The 26215-nt window shown below is 45.7% G+C and overlaps 1 protein-coding gene across 1 annotated transcript in view; it reads right to left on the bottom strand.

Annotated features, from left to right (window-relative positions):
- Window positions 1–863: 863 nt before the first annotated feature.
- The window catches only part of LOC139420144 (TGF-beta receptor type-1-like), a 91003-nt gene continuing 65651 nt past the window's right edge, over window positions 864–26215 (bottom strand). Inside the window, exons 6-10 of the mRNA XM_071169923.1 lie at window positions 21363–21519; window positions 14985–15109; window positions 14185–14315; window positions 4207–8223; window positions 864–4141 (exon numbers count right to left, since the gene is read on the bottom strand). Coding sequence (XP_071026024.1) covers window positions 8098–8223; window positions 14185–14315; window positions 14985–15109; window positions 21363–21519 — 539 coding nt within the window. The 3' untranslated portion in view covers window positions 864–4141; window positions 4207–8097. The remainder of the gene's footprint in view (window positions 4142–4206; window positions 8224–14184; window positions 14316–14984; window positions 15110–21362; window positions 21520–26215) is intronic.

Below are 26215 nucleotides of genomic sequence, written 5' to 3' on the forward strand. Positions count from 1 at the left end.
GAGTACCAGGCCATTAGGACCTGATGGAGGGACAATAGAGCCCTGAGTACCAGGTCATTAGGACCTGATGGACAGACAATAGAGCCCTGAGTACCAGGTCATTAGGACCTGATGGAGGGACAATAGAGCCCTGAGTACCAGGTCATTAGGACCTGATGGGGGGACAATAGAGCTCTGAGTACCAGGCCATTAGGACCTGATGGACGGACAATAGAGCCCTGAGTACCAGGTCATTAGGACCTGATGGAGGGACAATAGAGCCCTGAGTACCAGGCCATTAGGACCTGATGGATGGACAATAGAGCCCTGAGTACCAGGCCATTAGCAAGTTGGGCAATAACAAAGCATGTCCAGAGTGCATAACGGGAGATTACCATGACTGTCACGTGGAATTTTACTACAATCAGCCGATGTGGTGATAATATGGTCACCGCAACAGCCCTAGTGCTGCCATCCACTATTGTGTTGAATTATTTAAAGTACCAGAAAGTATCCATTGATAAACACATAATCTTCAATGAAATACCATGGTATTAATACCAGCGAAAACAGAAATCACCTAAAACATTACAAGCAATGTTTTCAAGGTAGAGAACTGTACTCTGACCCAGCCAGCATCGTCTTGTACTTTGTACATGGTCACTGGTAGGGCCATAGACTGCAGCCAAAACCAATAGAGTATCTATTACATTTACTTTGACAGGAAGGTCTCAATGCTTTGTACTGGCACATCAGTAAAAGACAGCCACACAGTAACCCAGTTCATTATATAATTCGGTGTAAATTAAGCAACAACAAAAAAAAAAGAGACAAGGAAACCTATTTTAGACATGAGACAAAGCCTACGAATGTAGAAAAACATGCTACCGTGGGCCCATTTGTTGTTAAGTGTTATACTAGCCTACAGCCAAAAACCAACAATCCCTTTCATTCTCTTTGATAGCAAGGTCTCAGTCCTGTGTACTGGAATGAAATACACAGTTCATTCACGGGCTGTGAATGTGAATTCCAACTCCACAAACAAAAAAAACAAGACCATGGATTTACACAAACTTTATATTTTATTCACACCCTTTTTCACTCCAACTATGTTGGAACTGAAACGTCAGTCCGCTACTTTCCTATGTTGAGTGTTCATTCTCCTGTTGCACGTTATGAAAAATTCTAATACATGTGGTTTAGAAATAAATCAGAAGGGGGGACACAGGCGATTCTGTAATGGTTTTGAGGGTCTTCGACATCTCTCCTCGTAGCCTCCTACAAGACATTTTCAACACAGCTCAGATGGGGCTTGGAAAGAAGACTAGTTTTTGACGTTGGTAAAGCATCTACATTTGGGGACAGGCCATAAAAAGCCAAAATACACATAATGGTAACTAGAGGAATATACTACTTGGGAACACCACAAAACACAATTACAATTGACAAAAAAAAAGGTACCATTTACAAATGTGTATTCAATTTAGCATTTCATAGAAACAAAAATTGCAAACTTTGGAGTAAACAAATCGACTATATACACCCGAGGTAAAAACACATTGCTCTTTAGGAGGTATTTTCCTTAGGTTATGACCTTGTTATATCCTGTTAACTACAGTTTATTTTTCTTCAGCTTTTTAATATTTTATTTATAAAGTGATGCTGACATTGGAACACAAATCACATGCAGCTTGTAAGAACCAATAAGAGAGTATAGTCCAACCAACTGCAGGCACCGTATAAAAACAGGATAAAGCACAATGGTCTCACTACAGCAGGCACACAGAACAGGAGTAGAACGGTCGGCTGTTCATTTAGCAAGCAGGGCCCTTTCGTGACACCAACTATCGCTTTCCTTTCTCTGGTTATTAATTGGCAGTCGTAAAGTATCTCTAGAATGATAATGCCTGCTCTTTCTGACACTACTGCCCCCCCCCCCCCCCACACCCGGTATTCTTCACAGCGTCTGGATATTAGCGTTGATAGAAAGATTGGTAAAACTATGACCCAAACATAGGAACCAGTTGCGATTTTACCAACTGGGCATATGCATGACCTTTGAAGAGATTATGCAAATTGTGCTCTGGTTTTCGGCCTATCGGGGAAGGTGGAGCCATCGGAATTTAGTTTCAGTGCTCTAAAAACTAAAAAAATAGAAGAAGCTTGGCATAGCTGGCAACATTGGCATGTCTCCCTGGCCTCAATTAGATCACACAATAGCAAACTCAGCTTGGTTAATTAGTGTTGATCCTCGCTCTGTAAAATAGTACTGTGTTTGTCTGAGCAGACTGCATATCCAGCAGTGCCCTCAACACCATTCGCCTGCTAGTTATAGAATTACCAGATCATATCGTTGGTTTGGGTCACAAAAGGGCACATACAGCCAACAACCCTCCCTCCCTCACTCCCTCCCTCCTCAACCATTCACCTCTTAACCGTCTGCTGCCTGGCACCCCCTGGCCGTCTGCTGCCTGGCACCCCCTGGCCGTCTGCTGCCTGGCACCCCCTGGCCGTCTGCTGCCTGGCACCCCCTGGCCGTCTGCTGCCTGGCACCCCCTGGCCGTCTGCTGCCTGGCACCCCCTGGCCGTCTGCTGCCTGGCACCCCCTGGCCGTCTGCTGCCTGGCACCCCCTGGCCGTCTGCTGCCTGGCACCCCCTGGCTGTCTGCTGCATGGGACCTCCTGGCTGTCTGCTGCATGGGACCTCCTGGCTGTCTGCTGCATGGGACCTCCTAACTAGTGGTTCTATTACAATGTCTGGGTTGAACTTGAGCAGAATGAAGGCACAGAAAGGTTTGAAAAGCTGCGACTAATTGTGTCAACCCATTTTTGATGAAACCAGAGGTGCAAAAGATATGGTTGTTTTTTCTGTTAACCTGTAGGGTGAACCTTGTTTCAAGGGAAAATTGCCCTGCATATCACTGAGAAACAGGAATACCTGGATGAGTAATGTGTTTTTTACAGTCACCGCAAGAAGAAGTCACATTTGATTTTGAAAACCAAAAGAAAGGCTGCTGGTGATTTTTAAGAGAAATGTTGGTAGGATACAGAATGAACGTTGGCCCAGTGTTGACGACGGAGGCATAGATAGAGAAGTAGTAGTCAGCTGAACTTCTGCCGTTGTTGAGTGTTGTGGTTGTAATGTCCCAGAGATGTCCCACACTGTCGGAGATCCAGCACACACACGCACGCACGCACCAAATTCAGCATGATGAAATTTCAGCAATTTTTCTTTCTCGTTTTGTTCGCCATGTATCATAGCAGCAATATCCGTTAGTCTCTCTTAATATTATGATAGATTTCACGGTTTTTGTTCACTATATTTTTTATGCTGACCAACTGTGCAAGACTAAGCTTCCAGCCAATAATACAAGATATATATCTAGATATTTACACGTACCAAGGAACCATTCACACCAGTGTGTGACACAGCATATAAATCATTCCGTATGAAAAGAGGCGGTTTTCTTTCTGTTCAACTCAATGTAAAGACGATCTTCCGTTCCTGAAGCTAATCAGACATAACAAGGAAACACTTAAAATGACTACGTCTGCACTTATCTAGAGGAGGAGGGTTACCAGCATTATAGATGAAGACTGACCTGATGCACTTATCTAGAGGAGGAGGGTTACCAGCATTATAGACGAAGACTGACCTGATGAACACACACACACACACACGGAGACAGAGAGAAACAGAGAGACAAGGAGACAGAGAGAGAAGTCCCTGCACTCACCCTTGGGGAACACCAACAGTGAATAGTCATGTAGAGACAAAAGCATCATGGTACAGAGTTGACAAGAGGCATGTGATATGTTGTAATGTTATGACCTCTGATCTCATCTGGTTTCAGAACAGAGTGTCTCTGGCCTCCCCTGGTTTCAGAACAGAGTGTCTCTGACCTCCCCTGGTTTCAGAACAGAACAGTGTCTCTGGCCTCCCCTGGTTTCAGAACAGAACAGAGTGTCTCTGACCTCTCCTGGTTTCAGAACAGAACAGAACAGTGTCTCTGACCTCTCCTGGTTTCAGAACAGAACAGAACAGTGTCTCTGAACTCTCCTGGTTTCAGAACAGAACAGAACAGTGTCTCTGACCTCTCCTGGTTTCAGAACAGAACAGAACAGTGTCTCTGACCTCTCCTGGTTTCAGAACAGAACAGAGTCTCTGACCTCTCCTGGTTTCAGAACAGAACAGAGTCTCTGACCTCTCCTGGTTTCAGAACAGAACGTCTCTGACCTCCCCTGGTTTCAGAACAGAACAGAGTGTCTCTGACCTCTCCTGGTTTCAGAACAGAACAGAACAGTGTCTCTGACCTCTCCTGGTTTCAGAACAGAACAGAACAGTGTCTCTGACCTCTCCTGGTTTCAGAACAGAACAGAACAGTGTCTCTGACCTCTCCTGGTTTCAGAACAGAACAGAGTCTCTGACCTCTCCTGGTTTCAGAACAGAACAGAACAGTGTCTCTGACCTCTCCTGGTTTCAGAACAGAACAGAGTCTCTGACCTCTCCTGGTTTCAGAACAGAACAGAGCGTCTCTGACCTCCCCTGGTTTCAGAACAGAACAGAGCGTCTCTGACCTCCCCTGGTTTCAGAACAGAACAGAGCGTCTCTGACCTCCCCTGGTGACCTCCCCTGGTTTCAGAACAGAACAGAGCGTCTCTGACCTCCCCTGGTTTCAGAACAGAACAGAGCGTCTCTGACCTCCCCTGGTTTCAGAACAGAACAGAGCGTCTCTGACCTCCCCTGGTTTCAGAACAGAACAGAGCGTCTCTGACCTCCCCTGGTTTCAGAACAGAACAGAGCGTCTCTGACCTCCCCTGGTTTCAGAACAGAACAGAGCGTCTCTGACCTCCCCTGGTTTCAGAACAGAACAGAGCGTCTCTGACCTCCCCTGGTTACAGAACAGAACAGAGCGTCTCTGACCTCCCCTGGTTACAGAACAGAACAGAGCGTCTCTGACCTCCCCTGGTTACAGAACAGAACAGAGCGTCTCTGACCTCCCCTGGTTACAGAACAGAGTGTCTCTGACCTCCCCTGGTTACAGAACAGTGTGTCTCTGACCTCCCCTGGTTACAGAACAGAGTGTCTCTGACCTCCCCTGGTTACAGAACAGAGTGTCTCTGACCTCCCCTGGTTACAGAACAGAGTGTCTCTGACCTCCCCTGGTTACAGAACAGAGTCAGACGTTTTGTAGTAACACAGATAGATAAATAGAATGCATTCAAACAGCAGACTGTTCAAGAGGCATTCAAAAGAAGAATACATTAAAAACAAGAAACTCAAAACAACCTGATGGCCACACAGGTAAACCTGCACGTAGGTCAGAAGAAGTACACTTGTAGACAAACAATCAGATATCTTTTGGGGCTCCATTGTCTTTCTATTGTGATGGTTTGCGGTACCGTATTTAAAAAAACATGCTGAAATAGAGCAAGAAACTCGAATGACATCAAGACTGTGGACATACCAAAACGAACACAATCCAAATTGGTATAAACAGGCAGCTTGCAGGTTTAGGCGTGTGGCAATAAGATATCTTACAAATACAAACCAAAACATTACTTATTAAATCTGCTGCTACATTGACTTGTAATTCCTTTATATAGAACATTGACCCTACTTTATAATAGTATAATTATTTATAAAATCTTACTTTTTACATAACAGGATTCTGACTCTCTCCATTGGTCCCTTACGGCTTGCTAAGCTGAAATGTCAAGCAGTTCACACAGTGATACCATGTCGTTTATCCTCCGTAAACGTACATTCATATAAGTAGTAGAAAAAGTTGCCACAAAAAAAAAAAAAAAAAAAACAAACATTGGAAACCTATGGCTTAGTAAACATCTATTTTCTATATTTAAATGAATGTACCTCACCTTGTTCAGCCTTTGAAGAGACATGTGCCGTCACACACTTTGAAACAACACAAAGACGGAAACAAAGTGAAATCCAACAATGCATGATTATAGAACAACTCCAGTAATGAGTAGTTGTTTCCTTCTTCCTTAAAGCCACATTGGAGGGGGACTTAGTGTAGTCCAGTGGGTAGTACTAGCACCCCTATGAGTCTGGTATTCAGTGAGTCATAGCTTTGCCATACAGAGTAGAGAGAAAGAGACAGAGAGAAGACGGGAAGGGAGAGAGACCCCTTGAGTAGATGGCACCAACAAGTTGGTGCTGTGGCTGCCCTAGGCAGCATGGCGAGGTCACGTCCTACCATTTGCATAGGAGGGTTTACTACATGATGCTCCTCCAGCTCTGAGGGTTTACTCCATGATGCTCCTCCAGCTCTGAGGGTTTACTCCATGATGCTACTCCAGCTCTCTGAGAGGGTTTACTCCATGATGCTACTCCAGCTCTCTGAGAGGGTTTACTCCATGCTGCTCCTCCAGCTCTGAGAGGGTTTACTCCATGCTGCTCCTCCAGCTCTGAGAGGGTTTACTCCATGCTGCTCCTCCAGCTCTGAGAGGGTTTACTCCATGATGCTCCTCCAGCTCTGAGAGGGTTTACTCCATGCTGCTCCTCCAGCTCTGAGAGGGTTTACTCCATGCTGCTCCTCCAGCTCTGAGAGGGTTTACTCCATGATGCTCCTCCAGCTCTCTGAGAGGGTTTACTCCATGCTGCTCCTCCAGCTCTCTGAGAGGGTTTACTCCATGCTGCTCCTCCAGCTCTGAGAGGGTTTACTCCATGCTGCTCCTCCAGCTGAGGGCCTCTGTCAATACTCCATACAATCTCACACAGACACAAACCAACATGAGGGTTGAAGGGGTAGGTTTAAAGCAGTGGCACCAGTTAACACCTGGTTTGGAAGGCATGGTGGCGACTGTCGAGCTGTTGTAGTTGACGTTGTAGTAGCAGCAGAACAGAGTATATAAAATAGATACACTATCTATATTGCATATGTCAAAGCATGTTCGCCAAGACTGAATGAGGTCATGTCCAGTTGGTTGGAGACTGAATGAGGTCATGTCCGGCTGTTTGGAGACTGAATGAGGTCATGTCCGGCTGTTTGGAGACTGAATGAGGTCATGTCCAGTTGGTTGGAGACTGAATGAGGTCATGTTCAGTTGGTTGGAGACTGAATGAGGTCATGTCCAATTGGTTGGAGACTGAATGAGGTCATGTCCAGTTGGTTGGAGACTGAATGAGGTCATGCCCGGCTGTTTGGAGACTGAATGAGGTCATGCCCGGCTGTTTGGAGACTGAATGAGGTCATGTCCAGTTGGTTGGAGACTGAATGAGGTCATGTCCAGTTGGTTGGAGACTGAATGAGGTCATGTCCAGTTGTTTTTTTTTGCAAACAATCTAAGCAAATAAGTTAAACAGACCTGTAGTCCCTCGGTACAGTGATACATGGAGAAAAGAGGGAGAAACACATGGTGTGACATGCTCTGGACACGAGTCCACAGCACCTCTCCATGGAAACACACACAAAATAACTACAATAAAACGATTGTTAACAAGTACCAGATGGTCCTAAATAAAACTAAAGTTTGTTGCTTCAGTCTTTTTCTCTTGTCGAGTCCGAGCCACCACAGCTAGTGACAGAATGTAACACGTGTTGTTTGAATGGAGGCATTGACACCTGAATGGTACGACCAGCAGTCATGAAACCTGGGGGTTTCTGGGTGGTGTTTTGATGATCCTTTCCTCCGGTTTGCAGATGGGTCTGTGGCAGGGCGGGACTACGGCTGTCTGTAATCACTGTCATAGGTCCTTCACGAGCACTGGGTGAGGAGATCCCACCAATCGTGAGTACAGGGGGTTGGTGTCTGAACTGACACAGGTTGGTGGTGGTGTGTAGTGGGGACAGCTTTAGCACCCAGCCATACCACTTCTCTCCAAAAAAAAATAAAAAAATAAAAACACACTCTCTGACAACATCCCTCCATCAGATCCATCCAACTCTGAGAGACATAAAATCGCGCCGGTCGGCACGGCGACAAATATAAGGATGACCGCGTTTAGAGAGGGGTTAGGGGGTATCAGAGTAAAACTTCACCACGCTGCATCGCCTCCCCTTTGAAACCAAGAGGAGCAGCAGCCCGAAGAGAACCAATGATGACGATGAAAATAATAATATTCAGAATAATATAATAAGACTAAAGGAAATGTCTACATCTTGATGCCCTCTGATTGGCTGAGCTGGGACAGGGTCTTCTTGATGCGCAGCGCTGTGAGGCGTGCGGCTCCGTTGGCGTACCAGCACTCCCTCATGATCTTAGCCATCACCCGCAGAGCCTGGAGGGAAGGAGAGAGTCAGGGAGTTAAGGACGACTTGATAAAACATCACTAAATGAATGTAGCAGTAATGTGTAAGAGTCCTTTTAATCATGGATATGATATAAATACATTTTTAAAAAAGTGAGTATTTGTATTTCCAGCACCACATAGCGAGGCAATTTACCAGTGTTGTCACACACACCCCTCCCCCACCCTCGATCAAACGCGGAGTTGCCAGGGCTTTTTTAATCGTTTCCACTTTTAGACTCCTGAGAGGATGTGGCCATTGGACAGACAAGGTTACCCAATACCTACCTCCTCAAAACCAGGACCTCTCCACTGCTAATTGCTCATTGCTCTAAAGCTTGTTTAAGAAGGTAAACAGTTTGGAATGGAATGAGACGCTGAATAATTTTTCTGCCAGCCTTGTAAACAGCATCTGTGTTCAGCCCATCATTTGTCTACATTTTTCAGAGGCCTGTCGAGGACATCATCTTGGGGATTTCCACCAGTGCTTATTAAGACAGAGTGCACTCATTTGAACTAACTCCATAGCCTTCTGACAAGTAGGCCTCTCTGACACATATCTTACAGTACAACATCTCCTACAGTACAGCATCTCCTACAGTACAGCATCTCCTACAGTACAGTGTCATGGCGTTGGCCTGGGGGTTGGTTTATGAAAGTCATAAATACCTCTTCCCCCCTTTTTCCTCTCTCTACCCTACTGAGGTTACATTTGCAAAACCCTTTGGTTGACATAGAGATTCTGGGAACATCAGAAGGTGGGGGGAAATTAACTATATTCTGGTAATCCGACCAATTGAACATATGCGGTGGTACTTAATGAATATGATGTCAGTTCGGTTGTCATCTGAGACGTTCTCATCAATGATATGACAAACTCTACAGTGGAAAGTCTACACATCAGAGTTATCGGATTCACATGGAATTGTTGTTCAATTTAAATGTTTGAATATTAAATGATTTGTGATGGGATGAAATGTGATTTTAGCTTCTAAAATGTGAGATTTGGATTTTCATAAGATAGGGCTGCTCAATCAGTGGCCTGCCCTGTGAAGGGACATGGGCTATAAAACTTTTCAAACCCCCCCCCCCCCCCCCCCTCTCCCTTCCTATATAAGCCCTTGACAACAACATAACTTCCTGTTCCGAGGACGACAGTCCCATGTCTGAATTGTTCAGATAATAACTACAGAATGAAGCCAACATCAGCGTGAGCTTTGGTTGCAAATGGTATGAACTTTGAACTCTTATTCACTACAGAAGTGATACCTCCTAGCCGTTGAGTTAGCAAACGCAGGTTAGGAAGGATCAGACAGAGTATCCCGTCTACCACACAACGACATTACTACAACATATCCAATTGACCACCAGAGACATTCTTCAAAGGACAAAGGACTCGGGTTTGGCAACACGGCCTTCCATCTACCACCAACCTACTGAAGCGCAGCTCAGAGTAAATATTTATTGCATTTTCCTTTTCCAAATGGACGGTAATTTAGAATGCATAAGATACTGTATTTACAATAGCACAGCTTCTTCCCTTCTTCCCAGTCTCCCGCTCTTTCACTCAAACCCCGCCCCTTTTCCTTTGTGTAACCAGCAGTCATATCTGTTCCGCCCGCCAGGGACGTTTTCCTTTATGACGTCATTTGTAATCAAGTTATGATTAATTGTGTGTAATTAGTTAGGTATTTAGTAAATAATTAATTAAACCCAATTTTGTATTGCTGATTCAACTTGTTAGCCAGGGTTCGTGCAGATAAAATAATTTACAACCTTCAGATGAGACTGAAGTAAGATGACGATTGATATTTACTGCTATTGATGTAAAATATTACTAGGTCTTTAAGAGTTTAATCGGAAGATAACAGCTCTATAAATATTTGTTTGTGGTGCCCGACTCTCTAGTTAATTACATTTACATGATTAGCTCAATCAAGTAATAGTAATTACGGATAAATTATTTTATAGAATAGCATGTCATATCACTTAATCCGGCATAGCCAAAGACATGACACTACTTAACTTAGTGGACTCCTGTGGCTAGCTAGCGGACTACATCAGTCTTTCGTATGTGCTCCTGTTGTGTGTAACTGTTCAACATGATTACTCAAGCCAGAAATCTTGCTTGTTTGTAGGTGACCAAATACTTATTTTCCACTATAATTTGCAAATAAATTCATAAAAAATCCTACAATGTGATTTTCTGGATTTTTTTTCCCATTTTGTCTGTCATAGTTTGTCTCTCATCTTTTTAAGAGAAGGAGAACTTGCACAATTGGTGGCTGACTAAATACTTTTTTGCCCCACTGTATATCCACAGTAAAACGAGTCCAATATTGACATAACCTGAAAGGCCGCTCAGCAAGGAAGAAGCCACTGCTCCAAAATCGCCATAAAAAAGCCAGACTACGGTTTGCAACTGCACATGGGGACAAAGATCGTACTTTTTGGAGAAATGTCCTCTGGTCTGATAAAACAAAAATATAACTGTTTGGCCAAAATGACCATCCCAACCCTGAAGCACGGGGTGGCAGCATCATGTTGTGGGGATACTTTGCTGCAGGAGGGACTGGTGCACTTCACAAAATAGATGGCTTCATGAGGTAGGACAATTATGTGGATATATTGAAGCAATGTCTCAAGACATCAGTCAGGAAGTTAAAGCTTGGTCGCAAATGGGTCTTCCAAATGGACAATGGCCCCAAGCATACTTCCTAAGTTGTGGCAAAATGGCTTAAGGACAACAAAGTCAAGGTATTGGAGTGGCCATCACAAAGCCCTGACCTCAATCCTATAGAAAATTAGTGGGCAGAACTGAAAAAGCGTGTGCAAGCAAGGAGGCCTACAAACCTGACTCAGTTACACCAGCTCTGTCAGGAGTAATGGGCCAAAATTCACCCAACTTGTAGAAGGCTACCCAAAACGATTGACCCAAGTTAAACAATTTAAAGACAATGCTACCAAATACTAATTGAGTGTATGTAAAAGTCTGACCCACTGGGAATGTGATGAAAGAAATAAATCACTCTCTACTATTATTCTGACATTTCACATTCTTAAAATAAAGTGGTGATCATAACAGACCTAAGACAGGGAATCTTTACTAGGATTAAATGTCAGGAATTGTGAAATACTGAGTTTAAATGTATTTGGCTAAGGTGTAATGTAAACTTCTGACTTCAACTGTAAATATGTACACACACACACACACACACACACACACACACACACACACACACACACACACACACACACACACACACACACACACACACACACACACACACACACACACACACACACACACACACACTTCAGAAAGTAGTCAGAACCCTTGACTTTTTCCACATTTTGTTACATTACAGCCTTATTCTAAAATGGATTCAATAAATAAATAATTCTCACCTACACACAATAGCCCATACATTTTTTGCAAATGTATTACAATAAAAATCTAAAATACCTTATTACACAAGTATTCAGACCCTTTGCTATGAGACTCGAAATGGCGCTCAGATGCATCCTGTTTCCAATGAGAAACAAGATTCTCTGGTCTGATGAAACCAAGATTGAACCCTTTGGCCTGAATTCCAAGCTTCACATCTGGAGGAAACCTGTCACCATCCCTACGGTGAAGCATGGTGGTGGCAGCATCATGCTGTGGGGATGTTTTTCAGCGGCATGGACTGGGAGACTTGCCAGGATCGAGGGAAAGATGAACGGAGCAAAGTACAGAGAGATCCTAGATGAAAACATGGTCCAGAGAGCTCAGGACCTCAGACTGAGGCAAAGGTTAACCTTCCAACAGGACAACAACCCTAAGCACACAGCCAAGACAACGCAGGCGTGGATTCGGGACGAGTCTCTGAATGTTCTTGAGTGGCCCAGCCAGAACCCAGACTTGAACCCGATCGAACATCTCTGGAGAGACATGAAAACAGCTGTTCAGCGACGCTCCCCATCCAACCTGACAGAGCTTGAGAGGATCTGCAGAGAAGAATGGGAGAAACTCCACAAATAGAGGTGTGCCAAGCTTGTAGCATCATACCCAAGAAGACTCAAGGCTGTAATCGCTGCCAAAAGGTGCTTCGACAAAGTGTCAAGTAAAGGGTCTGAATACTTATTTAAATGTGAAATCCAAAAACCTGTTTTTGCTTTATCATTATAAGGTTTTGTGTGTAGATAGATCCATTTTAGAATAAGGCTGCAATGTAACAAAATGTGGAAAAAGTCAAGGGGTCTGAATACTTTCCGAATGCACTGTATATAGATAAGACCTACTGTTTCTATATACATATAAGGGAGGGTAACCAGATACAGTTTAAGCAGGTGGAATGTCTTGACATCCTGTGTTAGTTGTATTGTAAGTATGAGTGTGATCAATTGGCATTGATTTGTTACAATGCTTAATATTTGTGTTGTGGTGTCTACATTTTTTTTTACTTTGGTATGTGTGTGTGTGTGGGGGGGGGGGGCAACATTTTCTGGCCAAACCATAAAAATATATTCAAATCAAATCAATTTATATAGCCCTTCTTACATCAGCTGATACCTGCTAGGCTACCTGCTAGGCTACCTGCTAGGCTACCTGCTAGGCTACCTGCTAGGCTACCTGCTAGGCTACTTGCTAGGCTACCTGCTAGGCTACCTGCTAGGCTACTTGCTAGGCAAAAAAAAAATAATCGAAATCAAATTTATTTATATAGCCCTTCGTACATCAGCTGATATCTCAAAGTGCTGTACAGAAACCCAGCCTAAAACCACAAACAGCAAGCAATGCAGGTGTAGAAGCACTATTTACGCCAATCAGACTGTCGTTTTGGTATCAGGAACAGTGTTCTCAGTGTCTTGTCACGGTGTTGTGTTAATAGCAGATTCAGCTCAGTCCTAACATCTTGGCAGCTATTTAGGCCAGGTCATAGGTCCCAGATTAGATTAAAGGATTTTATTACTGTGGATTGACTCTAATCTAATGTATCAGTTTTTACAGTCAATAAACAGGGACACCAATAAACGGAGGTGGGGCGGGAGAGAGAGAAAGAGAACGTAAAGAGAGAGAAGGAGACAGAGAGAGACCGAAAGAGAACGTAAAGAGAGAGAAGGAGACAGAGAGAGACCGAAAGAGAACGTAAAGAGAGAGAAGGAGACAGAGAGAGACCGAAAGAGAACGTAAAGAGAGAGAAGGAGACAGAGAGAGACCGAAAGAGAACGTAAAGAGAGAGAAGGAGACAGAGAGAGACCGAAAGAGAACGTAAAGAGAGAGAAGGAGACAGAGAGAGACCGAAAGAAAACGTAAAGAGAGAGAAGGAGACAGAGAGAGACCGAAAGAGAACGTAAAGAGAGAGAAGGAGACAGAGAGAGACCGAAAGAGAACGTAAAGAGAGAGAAGGAGACAGAGAGTGTCAAGTGAAATGAGAATGTGAAGGGGGAAAACTTGAGACGGCGAGAGAGGGAGAGTTGCAACACCACTTACTTTCCCCTAGGGTGGGAAGTAACCTTTATTTAACTAGGCAAGTCAATTAAGAACAAATTCTTATTTTTACAATGACAGCCTGCCCCGGACAAACCCTCCCCTAACCTAACCCGGACGACGCTGGGCCAATTGTGCGCCTCTTATGTGACACGTGAGTCTTCACTGAGATAGATGGACACATTGGAGAGTCTCAGGTTTGTGGGCTTTGATCTTTCTTGGGTTTAAACGCACCGTGAGGCAGACAGTAGTTCGGAAAGACTATCTGGAGAGAAATCCTCTCGTGTGGATTTTCAGTTGAGGAAATTGGCAACTTATTATGGCCGCATTCAAAGAGAAGACGCTACACGTTCCCGCGAGGTGATTCCCACTTCAGAACTAGGAATGTGAAAGGTTTAAAAACCAAAGAGATATATGTGTGTGTGTGTGTGTGTGTGTGTGTGTGTGTGTGTGTGTGTGTGTGTGCACGTGTCACCTACCTCACAGCTCTGCCACCTGTTTGGAATGTTGGGTCGTAGCTTCTGATCACACACCACCCGCCTCATCTCCTCCACAGAAGGGTCTGACTGCACCAGGTCATGGTATGGCAGCTGGTAGTCTTCAACGATGCCTGACGCAAAACACGTCAGAAGCGTTAAAATACATCACAAATGGCTTGACAGAGTGCAATACAAAACTTTATTGTTCCTCAAGGGACAATTGTGTTTTCCCTCTGCTTAACATGCATCAAAAGTAGCTCATACGCTTCAATGAATTGTATGTGATTTTTATATATTAGACTGAAACAAATTGTAAACGTAATATGTAAAGTGTTGGTCCCATGTTTCATGAGCTGAAATAAAAAAGAACCCAGAAATGTTCTGAGGAGTACTTCTGTCCGTAGTAAACCCCTTTTGTGGGGAAAATTGCAAATTGACTGGGCCCGGCTCCCCAGTGGTTGGGTGGGCCTGACTCCCAAGTGCCAACCTAGGTCCACCCATGGCAGCGCCCCTGCCCAGTCATGTGAAATCCATAGATTAGGGCCTAATGAATTTAGTTTAATTGACTGATTTCCTTTGTATGAACTGTATCTCAGTAAAAACCTTTGAAATTGTTGCATGTAGCATTTCTATTTGTGTTCAATACAGCCAGAGAAACAGCTAATGAACGAATAAACGTGCTAAGTGCCATTATTATATTATTCAATAACTGTTGTTATCAGAGGGGCAAACAACCCTGATACCACTACCGACGTTATTATATATTTTTTAAACCTTTATTTAAATAACAACACACATACCTGCCAGAGAGCATCGACTGGCTATCTCCCAGAAAACCAAGCCCATGGCGTAGATATCTGCCCTCTTAAACGACTCAAAATGCTTCATGTTTATCGAGTCGTCTAGCACCTCTGGTGCCATATACCTGGAGGGAGAGAGACCGTAATGTTGGTTAGATACGACAGACAGACAGACAGACACACGTTTTACTATCCTTGTGGGGACCAAACAATTGATTCCAATTCAATATCGTATTTGCCCTGAACCCCTAACCGTACCCCTAACCGTACCCCTAACCCCTAACCGTACCCCTAACCGTACCCCTAACCCCTAACCCCTAACCGTACCCCCTAACTGTACCCCTAACTCCTAACCGTACCCCTAACCGTACCGCTAACCCCTAACCGTACCCCTAACCCCTAATTGTACAGCTAAACGTAAACCTAAAATAGCCTTTATCCTCGTGGGGAGTCTGGGGACCGGTAAAATATCCCCTTGTTTTACTATCCTTGTGAGGACTTCTGCCGCCTCATTTATCAACAACGCTGCCGCCTCATTTATCAACAACGCTGCCGCCTCATTTATCAACAATTTGATACTAAATTCTGCCGGATGTGGAGATTCTAGGATTTTTGGGGATTTATTGGTATCGATATTATTTATATTGGGATTTATCCAAATTGTCGCACGCAACATATACACATGGCCGACGGTTTTTAATACCATTGTTATAATTCCCATGCATCAAACACCTATTTCACCAGAACGATCAATAAGCCTATTTGCTTGCAATTACAATTGATCAACCTCCCAGAGGTTGTGCGCACGTACGGTTTGAGATTTGCGTGGACGTACGCACACTTTCCCGTCAAGTTCAACATTTATAAATACCGACCTCTGCAGGAAAACTGGCACATGCACCTTTGAAAAATGAAGCCCCTGTTTCCCACAAGGGTAAAAACCATCAACGGACAATTCACAAGCGTTCATTTCACAAGCCCAATCTACAACCTTCCACACGGAGGGAGAAAAAAAAATCTGAATTCCGTGAGCAGGTGTTGCATATCGACGATAAACATCACGAAACGCCTTCCTTATTAGATCTGGTGGTGATACACTCGCTGATTCCTTTTGGCTTCATGTTTAATTTAACCTTACATTTAACTAGGGCAAGTCAGTTAAGAACAAATTATTATTTAAAATGACGGTCCTACCAAAAGGCCTGCGGGGGACGGGGGACGGGGGCTGGGGGACGGGCTACGGGGGCTGGGGGACGGGGGCTGGGGGACGGGGGACGAGGGCTGGGGGACGGGGGCTGGGGGACGGGGGCTGGGGGACGGGGGACGGGGGCTGGGATTTAAAATCAAAATAAATTCAATAAAGAAATAAATACAGCACAGCATTGAGGCGGCAGCACAGCATTGAGGCAGCAGCACAGCATTGAGGCAGCAGCACAGCATTGAGGCAGCAGCACAGCATTGAGGCAGCACAGCATTGAGGCGGCAGCACAGCATTGAGGCAGCACAGCATTGAGGCAGCACAGCATTGAGGCGGCAGCACAGCATTGAGGCAGCACAGCATTGAGGCGGCAGCACAGCATTGAGGCAGCACAGCATTGAGGCAGCAGCACAGAGGCAGCAGCACAGCATTGAGGCAGCAGCACAGCATTGAGGCAGCACAGCATTGAGGCGGAAGCACAGCATTGAGGCAGCACAGCATTGAGGCGGCAGCACAGCATTGAGGCGGCAGCACAGCATTGAGGCAGCACAGCATTGAGGCGGCAGCACAGCATTGAGGCGGCAGCACAGCATTGAGGCAGCACAGCATTGAGGCAGCAGCACAGCATTGAGGCGGCAGCACAGCATTGAGGCGGCAGCACAGCATTGAGGCGGCAGCACAGCATTGAGGCGGCAGCACAGCATTGAGGCGGCAGCACAGCATTGAGGCAGCACAGCATTGAGGCAGCACAGCATTGAGGCAGCACAGCATTGAGGCGGCAGCACAGCATTGAGGCGGCAGCACAGCATTGAGGCGGCAGCACAGCATTGAGGCAGCAGCACAACATTGAGGCAGCAGCACAACATTGAGGCGGCAGCACAACATTGAGGCGGCAGCACAACATTGAGGCAGCAGCACAACATTGAGGCAGCAGCACAACATTGAGGCAGCAGCACAGCATTGAGGCAGCAGCACAGCATTGAGGCGGCAGCACAGCATTGAGGCAGCAGCACAACATTGAGGCAGCAGCACAACATTGAGGCAGCAGCACAGCATTGAGGCAGCACAGCATTGAGGCAGCACAGCATTGAGGCAGCACAGCATTGAGGCAGCAGCACAACATTGAGGCAGCAGCACAACATTGAGGCAGCAGCACAACATTGAGGCAGCAGCACAGCATTGAGGCAGCAGCACAGCATTGAGGCAGCAGCACAGCATTGAGGCAGCAGCACAACATTGAGGCAGCAGCACAACATTGAGGCAGCAGCACAGCATTGAGGCAGCAGCACAGCATTGAGGCAGCACAGCATTGAGGCAGCACAGCATTGAGGCAGCACAGCATTGAGGCGGCAGCACAACATTGAGGCGGCAGCACAACATTGAGGCGGCAGCACAACATTGAGGCGGCAGCACAACATTGAGGCGGCAGCACAGCATGGTAGCAGCAGAAAACATGGTACAAACATTATTGGGCACAGACAACAGCATAAAGGGCAAGAAGGTAGAGACAACAAGCAAATCAGCCACAACTGTCAGTAAGAGTGTCCATAATTGAGTCTTGGAATGAAGAGATGGAGATAAAACTGTCCAGTTTGAGTGTTTTGTTGCAGCTCGTTCCAGTCGCCAGCTGCAGTGAACTGAAAAGACGAGCGACCCAGGGATGTGTGTGCTTTGGGGACCTTTAACAGAATGTGACTGGTAGAACGGGTGTTGTATGTGGTGGATGAGGGCTGGAGTAGATATCTCAGATAAGGGGGGAGTGAGGCCTAAGAGGGTTTTATAAATAAGCATCAACCAGTGGGTCTTGCGACATGTATACAGAGATGACCAGTTTACAGAGGAGTATAGAGTGCAGTGATGTGTCCTGTAATTCAGAACGCTCAAAGTAGTTAAAGAAGTTGATCAATATTTGCCCAACACTACAAAGCATAAAAAATGCAACCGTTTCTCGGTTTTTAAACTACAATAAAACTGATTGCATCCTCAGCCTGGCGCGATTTCCCAACACAGTATCTCAGAGAGATATGAAACACTATCCCCCTTAACAGTTGGAGATGAAGCCAGCTAATCTATCGCAGTTTGAACGTTTCCCGGCCTTTAGGCACAGATTTAGGATCAGTTTCCCCTCCAGATTCCAACCTGCATCATTAGACTGACCTTAAACCAGTCTTCAGGGGCAACATCTCTAATCCTGTTAGTGGCCATTTTGTTCCGTAAGGGAGGAAATCCCAGATTCCTAGCGGGAGATGAGAGGGGGGTAATGTTTTGGGAAGGGGGCTCCTCTCTCCTCTGGAAAGTTGGAGCCACAGGAAGGAAAGGTGTTAGCTGCGCTGGGCCTAATCTCCCTCCACAGTTCCAGAGGGGGGGTAAAGTCCCCGAGACTTCCGCTTAATTAAGCCCCACAGATTCCAGTGGGCCAGCCAGGTAGACAGACATACAGTCAGTCAGCCTGGACCAAAACACACAACCACCTGCCTGGCCCAGGGAGAAGGGGGAGAGACCAAAATGTACACTCAGTGAGCATAGCCTTGCTATTGAGACTAAAATGTACACTCAGTGAGCATAGCCTTGCTATTGAGAGAGGCCGCCATAGCCTGTCATCTCTCGAGAGCCAGGTCAACCTATGTGCCCACGGCCTACGAAATGGAGGTGGAAACTAAACTACAATTCTTAACCTCCTGCCAAATGTATAACCACATTAGAGACACACATTTCCCATAGACCAACACAGAATTTGAAAAGAAATCAAAAGATTGAAAAACTCCCATATCTGTTAGGGTAAATATCGCAGTGGGCCGTCACAGCAGGAAGATGTGTGGCCCATTGCCATGGGAAAGGACATACAGTGGAGAACAAACAATGTTGATTTTCCCTTTCATACTTCAACTACCTGTTACAACACTGTACATTGCCAATAATATAACATTTGAAATGTCGATATTATTTTAAAAGGTTTGTATAATGAGTGTAATGTCTAATGATGTTTAGCCTGTTTATTTCACTTTTGCAAGAGGGAGGGGAGGAGAGCAAGAGGGAGGGAGGGAGGGAGGGGAGGAGAGCAAGAGGGAGGGAGGGAGGGAGGGGAGGAGAGCAAGAGAGGGAGGGAGGGAGGGAGGGAGGGGAGGAGAGCAAGAGAGGGAGGGAGGGAGGGGAGGAGAGCAAGAGAGGGAGGGAGGGAGGGAGGGGAGGAGAGCAAGAGGGAGGGAGGGAGGGAGGGGAGGAGAGCAAGAGAGGGAGGGAGGGAGGGAGGGAGGGGAGGAGAGCAAGAGAGGGAGGGAGGGAGGGGAGGAGAGCAAGAGAGGGAGGGAGGGAGGGAGGGGAGGAGAGCAAGAGGGAGGGAGGGAGGGAGGGAGGGAGGGAGGGAGGGAGGGAGGGAGGGAGGGAGGGAGGGAGGGAGGGAGGGAGGGAGGGAGGGAGGGAGGGAGGGAGGGAGAGCAAGAGGGAGGGAGGGAAGGAGGGGAGGAGAGCAAGAGGGAGGGAGGGGAGGAGAGCAAGAGGGAGGGAGGGAGGGAGGGAGGGTCGGAGAGCAAAAGGGAGGGAGGGAGGGGAGGAGAGCAAGAGAGAGGGAGGGTGGGGGGGAGAGCAAGAGAGGGAGGGAGGGGGGGAGAGCAAGAGAGGGAGGGAGGGAGGGAGGGAGGGAGGGAGGGAGGGAGGGAGGGAGGGAGGGAGGGAGGGAGGGAGGGGAGGAGAGCAAGAGAGGGAGGGAGGGAGGGGAGCAGAGCAAGAGAGGGAGGGAGGGAGGGGAGCAAGAGAGGGAGGGAGGGAGGGGAGGAGAGCAAGAGGGAGAGAGGGAGGGGAGGAGAGCAAGAGAGAGGGATTTGAGGAGAGCAAGAGAGGGAGGGAGGGAGGGGAGGAGAGGATGAGATGGGGGAGAGGAGAGAGGGGGAGGAGGGCAAGAGAGAGGGATGGGAAGGGGAGCAAGTGAGAAGGGGAGGAGGAGTGCAAGAGAGGTAAGGAAGGGCAGAGGGAACATAAAGGCTGAGAAAACAAGTCACACAGTGTTTCACCTCTAGGCTAATGGCTAGCAGGTTCCCAGATGCTTGTCGAGGGCACTTAGACAAGGGAGGCAGGATTCAATCTGCTATACCATTTGAGCGTGTTATTTTACACGGTGTCGTGTCCTGGAGCCAACCACGATACCAACAAAGTGCAACAACAACGGATGTGAACTATGAATAATACCATGCGATATTAATGAGCTGGGCCTCAGTTCTATACCAGCAGAGCTGTGTTACACAACACATTGTGCTTCATAGTCAGAGTGTTGTAACACAGCTGCTCCGTGTGGCAGCCGTCCAGGCAACAACAGCAGCCGGAATAGAATCTACATCGTGGATTGGTGGGATGCTTGATAGGCTTGATATACACCGCAGAAGACTGAATCAAGACAGTGTTATTCAAGAAGAAAGCAAAATCGGCGATATGGTTGTCAAGACGATTTTCTCCTCTTTCTATTGGAGTTGAATTATAGAAGAGTCGACGCACGTCGCTAGTGACTGCCTGGCCTGAGCTGGTAGGAACGGCTGTGTGTGTGTGTGGCCATCATCCCCTCTGTGTTTTCCAACCACACAGGCTTGTCTTGTGGAAAAGGGGGAAATGTCATCGATGCTGCTGCAGGGTGGGAGAGATGAGCGCCGTTGGTATGAGCGCCGTGTTTCCATGGCATGACTCACACCGCGTGTTCCTCCTCCCCTCCTCACCTACCTGCTACAACTCTCTGGAGAGCCGGAGAAGATGACGGGTTTCAATGCACCTTCACCTTTTGCCTATGATGGCGAGTGGCGGCTGTGAGAGCCAAGATGGCGGCTCCGTCACTACAAATGACGGCTCAAACGAGGCGGAATGACAGCCCCGTGGGACTCCAGTTATCTTTGAGTTTCCCCACTCTGTGGTTGAGGGCTCGGCAGCACTCTAGAGCCAGAATGGACAACCAGTTTCAAGGCACCTCCAGCCATTACAATGAGCTGTGGGAGCCAGAATGGCATCTTCCATCACATCGTTACAGCAAATGACAGGTGTGATCCCCACCTGTTACCTTCTGATTCCTGCTCAATGGTTGAGGTGGAGTAGTTTGAAGTTGCCACTAACCACATCAAAGAGCCGGCATGGCGGCTCACTCTTTATCAAATTGCCATCCCAAATAACAGTCATAACAGAGCCCGAATGGGGGATCCAGTTACCTTTTGGTCCCCACTCTGTGGTTGGGGGCGATGTCGATGGTGTCGGTGGCGGAGTCGTGGCGCACGGCCAAGCCCAGGTCGGCAATGCAGCAAGTCCCGTTCTTCTTCACCAGGATGTTCTTAGATTTCAGATCCCTGTGGGCGATGGCCGGCTTCCCTGAAATTTATGACATATGGCGTTGAGGAAGAGAGAGAGAGCGAGAGAGAGAGAAAAGAGGAGAGAAGAGGAAAAGCATTAGACGAGAGCTCACCGATTCAAAAGAACATGATTGTATTTGACATGTTGGAGAGGGAGGAGGGGGGCAGGGAGGAGCATCTCAGCAGTCTCTTCTTACTCCTTCCGTATACACTGATGTGAAAGAACTGGACAGCTAAAATACCATTTTTAGCTTTCAATTACCCTGCGTCCTTCTTCATACGAAAAGAAAATCTAGTCCATAATATGGTCCTGTCGATGTACTGAATATACTAAACATTAGGAACGCCTTCCTAATATTGAGTTGAATCTCTCCCCCTTTCTACAGTGGGCCATTTTATTGAATATATAAAACATACAATCTACGTGCAGTGAAGCCTCTCAACATCTACGTCCCATTCAGTCATCTAACAGATTCCCATCCAGAGCCCGACCCACAGACGCAACCAGGGTCAACGCCCTGCTCAAGGGCACGTCGACAGATCTCCCACAAGGTAGAGAAGGAAAAGAAGAAAAAAAACAGGGACTTGAAACAGCGACCCATCAGCCACCAACCCAAAACTCCCAGCCGCCAGCCCTCTAAGATGCCCCCCCCCCCCCCCCCCACAGTTCCCCAAGAGCTGCCACTCAACCATTCGAGAACCCTCCCCACACAGTCCCCACACCATATATCTTTCTACTATGCTGTGATGTTTAACATACAATTTGAATCTAAATCGAATAGAATCCACAGATGGCGAGTTGAAGATGAATACTTTTACTAAGAGTATTAGTAATTGAGATCTCCAGATCTCCTAACAGTACTATTTCTAGGGTCAATTTTAGATCAATACTTTTACTAAGAGTATTAGTAATTGAGATCTCCAGATCTCCTAACAGTACTATTTCTAGGGTCAATTTTAGATCAATACTTTTACTAAGAGTATTAGTAATTGAGATCTCCAGATCTCCTAACAGTACTATTTCTAGGGTCAATTTTAGATCAATACTTTTACTAAGAGTATTAGTAATTGAGATCTCCTGATCTCCTAACAGTACTATTTCTAGGGTCAATTTTAGATCAATACTTTTACTAAGAGTATTAGTAATTGAGATCTCCTGATCTCCTAACAGTACTATTTCTAGGGTCAAATTTAGATCAATACTTTTACTAAGAGTATTAGTAATTGACTGACCCGGTCTCTCCAGATCTCATAACAGTACTATTTCTAGGGTCAATTTTAGATCATTGTTATGCATTTTACAGCCATTCCTGAATCTGAGACCAGAAACAGGCTACCTGAGGGCAATACCAAAATACATGGTCTATTGATTCTGTATCCTCACAACAAAATCTGCAGAGCTGCGATGATTATATGCCCCAAATATTCAACATTTTGTTGGTGGCAAGAATTCTGTACAATAATTTTTGCAAAAAAAAAAAATCACGACGTCTTGAATCTTGCATCGTTTTATACATCAACCTCATACTCCCTGCACCATGGGAATCGGTACATCACAAATCTCTTCCCAACTATTTTGCAATATGTATGGCACAGCTGTCAACATCCTGGTCCTCAAATGAAACTGGTAAATGCTCCTATTTATATTCCACCGCCAGCTTTGATCCTTTCTATTGGTCAGACACGGGAAACAGGAAACGGTTCAGAGTGGAAAAACCCAGCAGCGTTACAGTTCTTGACACAAAACGGTGCGCCTGGCACCTACTACCATATCCCGTTCAAAGGCACTTAAATCTTTCATCTTGTCCGTTCCCCCCTCAATGGCACAAACACAATTCATGTTTAAATCGTCTGAAAGCTTAAAAATCCTTCTTCATCCTGTCTCCTCTCTCTCTTCTAAACTGATTGAAGTGGATTTAACAGGTGACATCAATAAGGGATCATAGCTTTCACCTGGATTCACCTGGTCAGTCTATGTCATGGAAAGAGTTGATCATATTTTATAAAACCCGGTGTATGGTTCTACATATCATAAACCCTATTCTCTCTGGACTAGTATCACTAGAGACCGTTGGATGTGTAATTATTCCTCTAGAATGTCCGTTAATCCGGATGGGATTGGTTCCTAAGTTTCTAAACCATACCAAACCATCTTTGGTATAGTGTCGCCATAGTATTTGAATTGAGGAAGTGCTATTACTATTATTCAAATATTTTATTGATCCTCTGCACCCGAGATGCGTTTTAAGGCTGATGGATGAGAACGTTAACTTATCATTCCCCAAACCTTTAGGTCAGTTGGTGAGGAGTCAAAAGATAGGGGGTAGGGGGTAATAACTAGGTAGATAGGGGGTCAATAACTAGGTCGATAGGGGGTAAATAACTAGGCAGGTAGGGGGTAAATAACTTGGCAGGTAGGGGGTAAATAACTTGGCAGATAGTCAATAACTTGGCAGATAGGGGGTCAATAACTTGGCAGATAGGGGGTCATAACTGGGCAGATAGGGGGTCATAACTGGGCAGATAGGGGGTCATAACTGGGCAGATAGGGGGTCATAACTAGGCAGATAGGGGGTCATAACTAGGCAGATAGGGGGTCATAACTAGGCAGATAGGGGGTAATAACTATGTAGATAGGGGGTAATAACTATGTAGATAGGGGGTAATAACTATGTAGATAGGGGGTAATAACTATGTAGATAGGGGGTAATAACTAGGTATGTAGGGGCTAATAACTAGGTATGTAGGGGCTAATAACTAGGTATATAGGGGGTAATAACTAGGTATATAGGGGGTAATAACTAGGTATATTGGGGGTAATAACTAGGTATATAGGGGGTAATAACTAGGCAGATAGGGGATAATAACTAGGCAGGTAGGGGGTAATAACTAGGCAGGTAGGGGGTAATAACTAGGCAGATAGGGGGTAATAACTAGGTAGATAGGGGGTAATAACTAGGTAGATAGGGGGTAATAACTAGGTATATAGGGGGTAATAACTAGGTATATAGGGGGTAATAACTCGGTATATAGGGGGTAATAACTAGGTATATTGGGGGTAATAACTAGGCAGATAGGGGGTAATAACTAGGCATATTGGGGGTAATAACTAGGTAGATAGGGGGTAATAACTAGGTAGATAGGGGGTAATAACTAGGTATATAGGGGGTAATAACTAGGTATATGGGGGTAATAACTAGGTATATTGGGGGTAATAACTAGGTATATTGGGGGTAATAACTAGGCAGATAGGGGGTAATAACTAGGTATATTGGGGGTAATAACTAGGTAGATAGGGGGTAACAACTAGGTATATAGGGGGTAATAACTAGGTATATTGAGGGGAATTACTAGGTATATTGGGGGTAATAGTCTACAGTTAGAGGAGAGGGGGTAATAACTAGGTAGATAGGGGGTCAATAACTAGGTCGATAGGGGGTAAATAACTAGGCAGGTAGGGGGTAAATAACTTGGCAGATAGGGGGTCAATAACTTGGCAGATAGGGGGTCAATAACTTGGCAGATAGGGGGTCATAACTGGGCAGATAGGGGGTCATAACTGGGCAGATAGGGGGTCATAACTGGGCAGATAGGGGGTCATAACTGGGCAGATAGGGGGTCATAACTAGGCAGATAGGGGGTCATAACTGGGCAGATAGGGGGTCATAACTGGGCAGATAGGGGGTCATAACTAGGCAGATAGGGGGTCATAACTAGGCAGATAGGGGGTCATAACTAGGCAGATAGGGGGTCATAACTAGGCAGATAGGGGGTCATAACTATGTAGATAGGGGGTAATAACTATGTAGATAGGGGGTAATAACTATGTAGATAGGGGGTAATAACTATGTAGATAGGGGGTAATAACTATGTAGATAGGGGGTAATAACTAGGTATGTAGGGGCTAATAACTAGGTATGTAGGGGCTAATAACTAGGTATGTAGGGGCTAATAACTAGGTATATTGGGGGTAATAACTAGGTATATAGGGGGTAATAACTAGGCAGATAGGGGATAATAACTAGGCAGGTAGGGGGTAATAACTAGGCAGGTAGGGGGTAATAACTAGGCAGATAGGGGGTAATAACTAGGTAGATAGGGGGTAATAACTAGGTAGATAGGGGGTAATAACTAGGTATATAGGGGGTAATAACTAGGTATATAGGGGGTAATAACTAGGTATATAGGGGGTAATAACTAGGTATATTGGGGGTAATAACTAGGCAGATAGGGGGTAATAACTAGGCATATTGGGGGTAATAACTAGGTAGATAGGGGGTAATAACTAGGTAGATAGGGGGTAATAACTAGGTATATAGGGGGTAATAACTAGGTATATGGGGGTAATAACTAGGTATATTGGGGGTAATAACTAGGTATATTGGGGGTAATAACTAGGCAGATAGGGGGTAATAACTAGGTATATTGGGGGTAATAACTAGGTAGATAGGGGGTAACAACTAGGTATATAGGGGGTAATAACTAGGTATATTGAGGGGAATTACTAGGTATATTGGGGGTAATAGTGTACAGTTAGAGGAGAAACTACAGAGGCCTGACAGGGATGGTTTAACATCTACTTACAGATTCTGCAGGGGGGGAATTGGGATTTCACATACAGTTCACATACGGTCTCTCTGGAACACTCTGCTTTACTGAGAAAATGTTCTGCTCGGAGGCTCCACTAGCTAAATAAACAGTTTTGTTTATTCCCC

Source organism: Oncorhynchus clarkii, chromosome 11 (genome assembly GCF_045791955.1).
Source record: "Oncorhynchus clarkii lewisi isolate Uvic-CL-2024 chromosome 11, UVic_Ocla_1.0, whole genome shotgun sequence".
In the NCBI taxonomy this organism is placed as follows: Eukaryota; Metazoa; Chordata; class Actinopteri; order Salmoniformes; family Salmonidae; genus Oncorhynchus; species Oncorhynchus clarkii.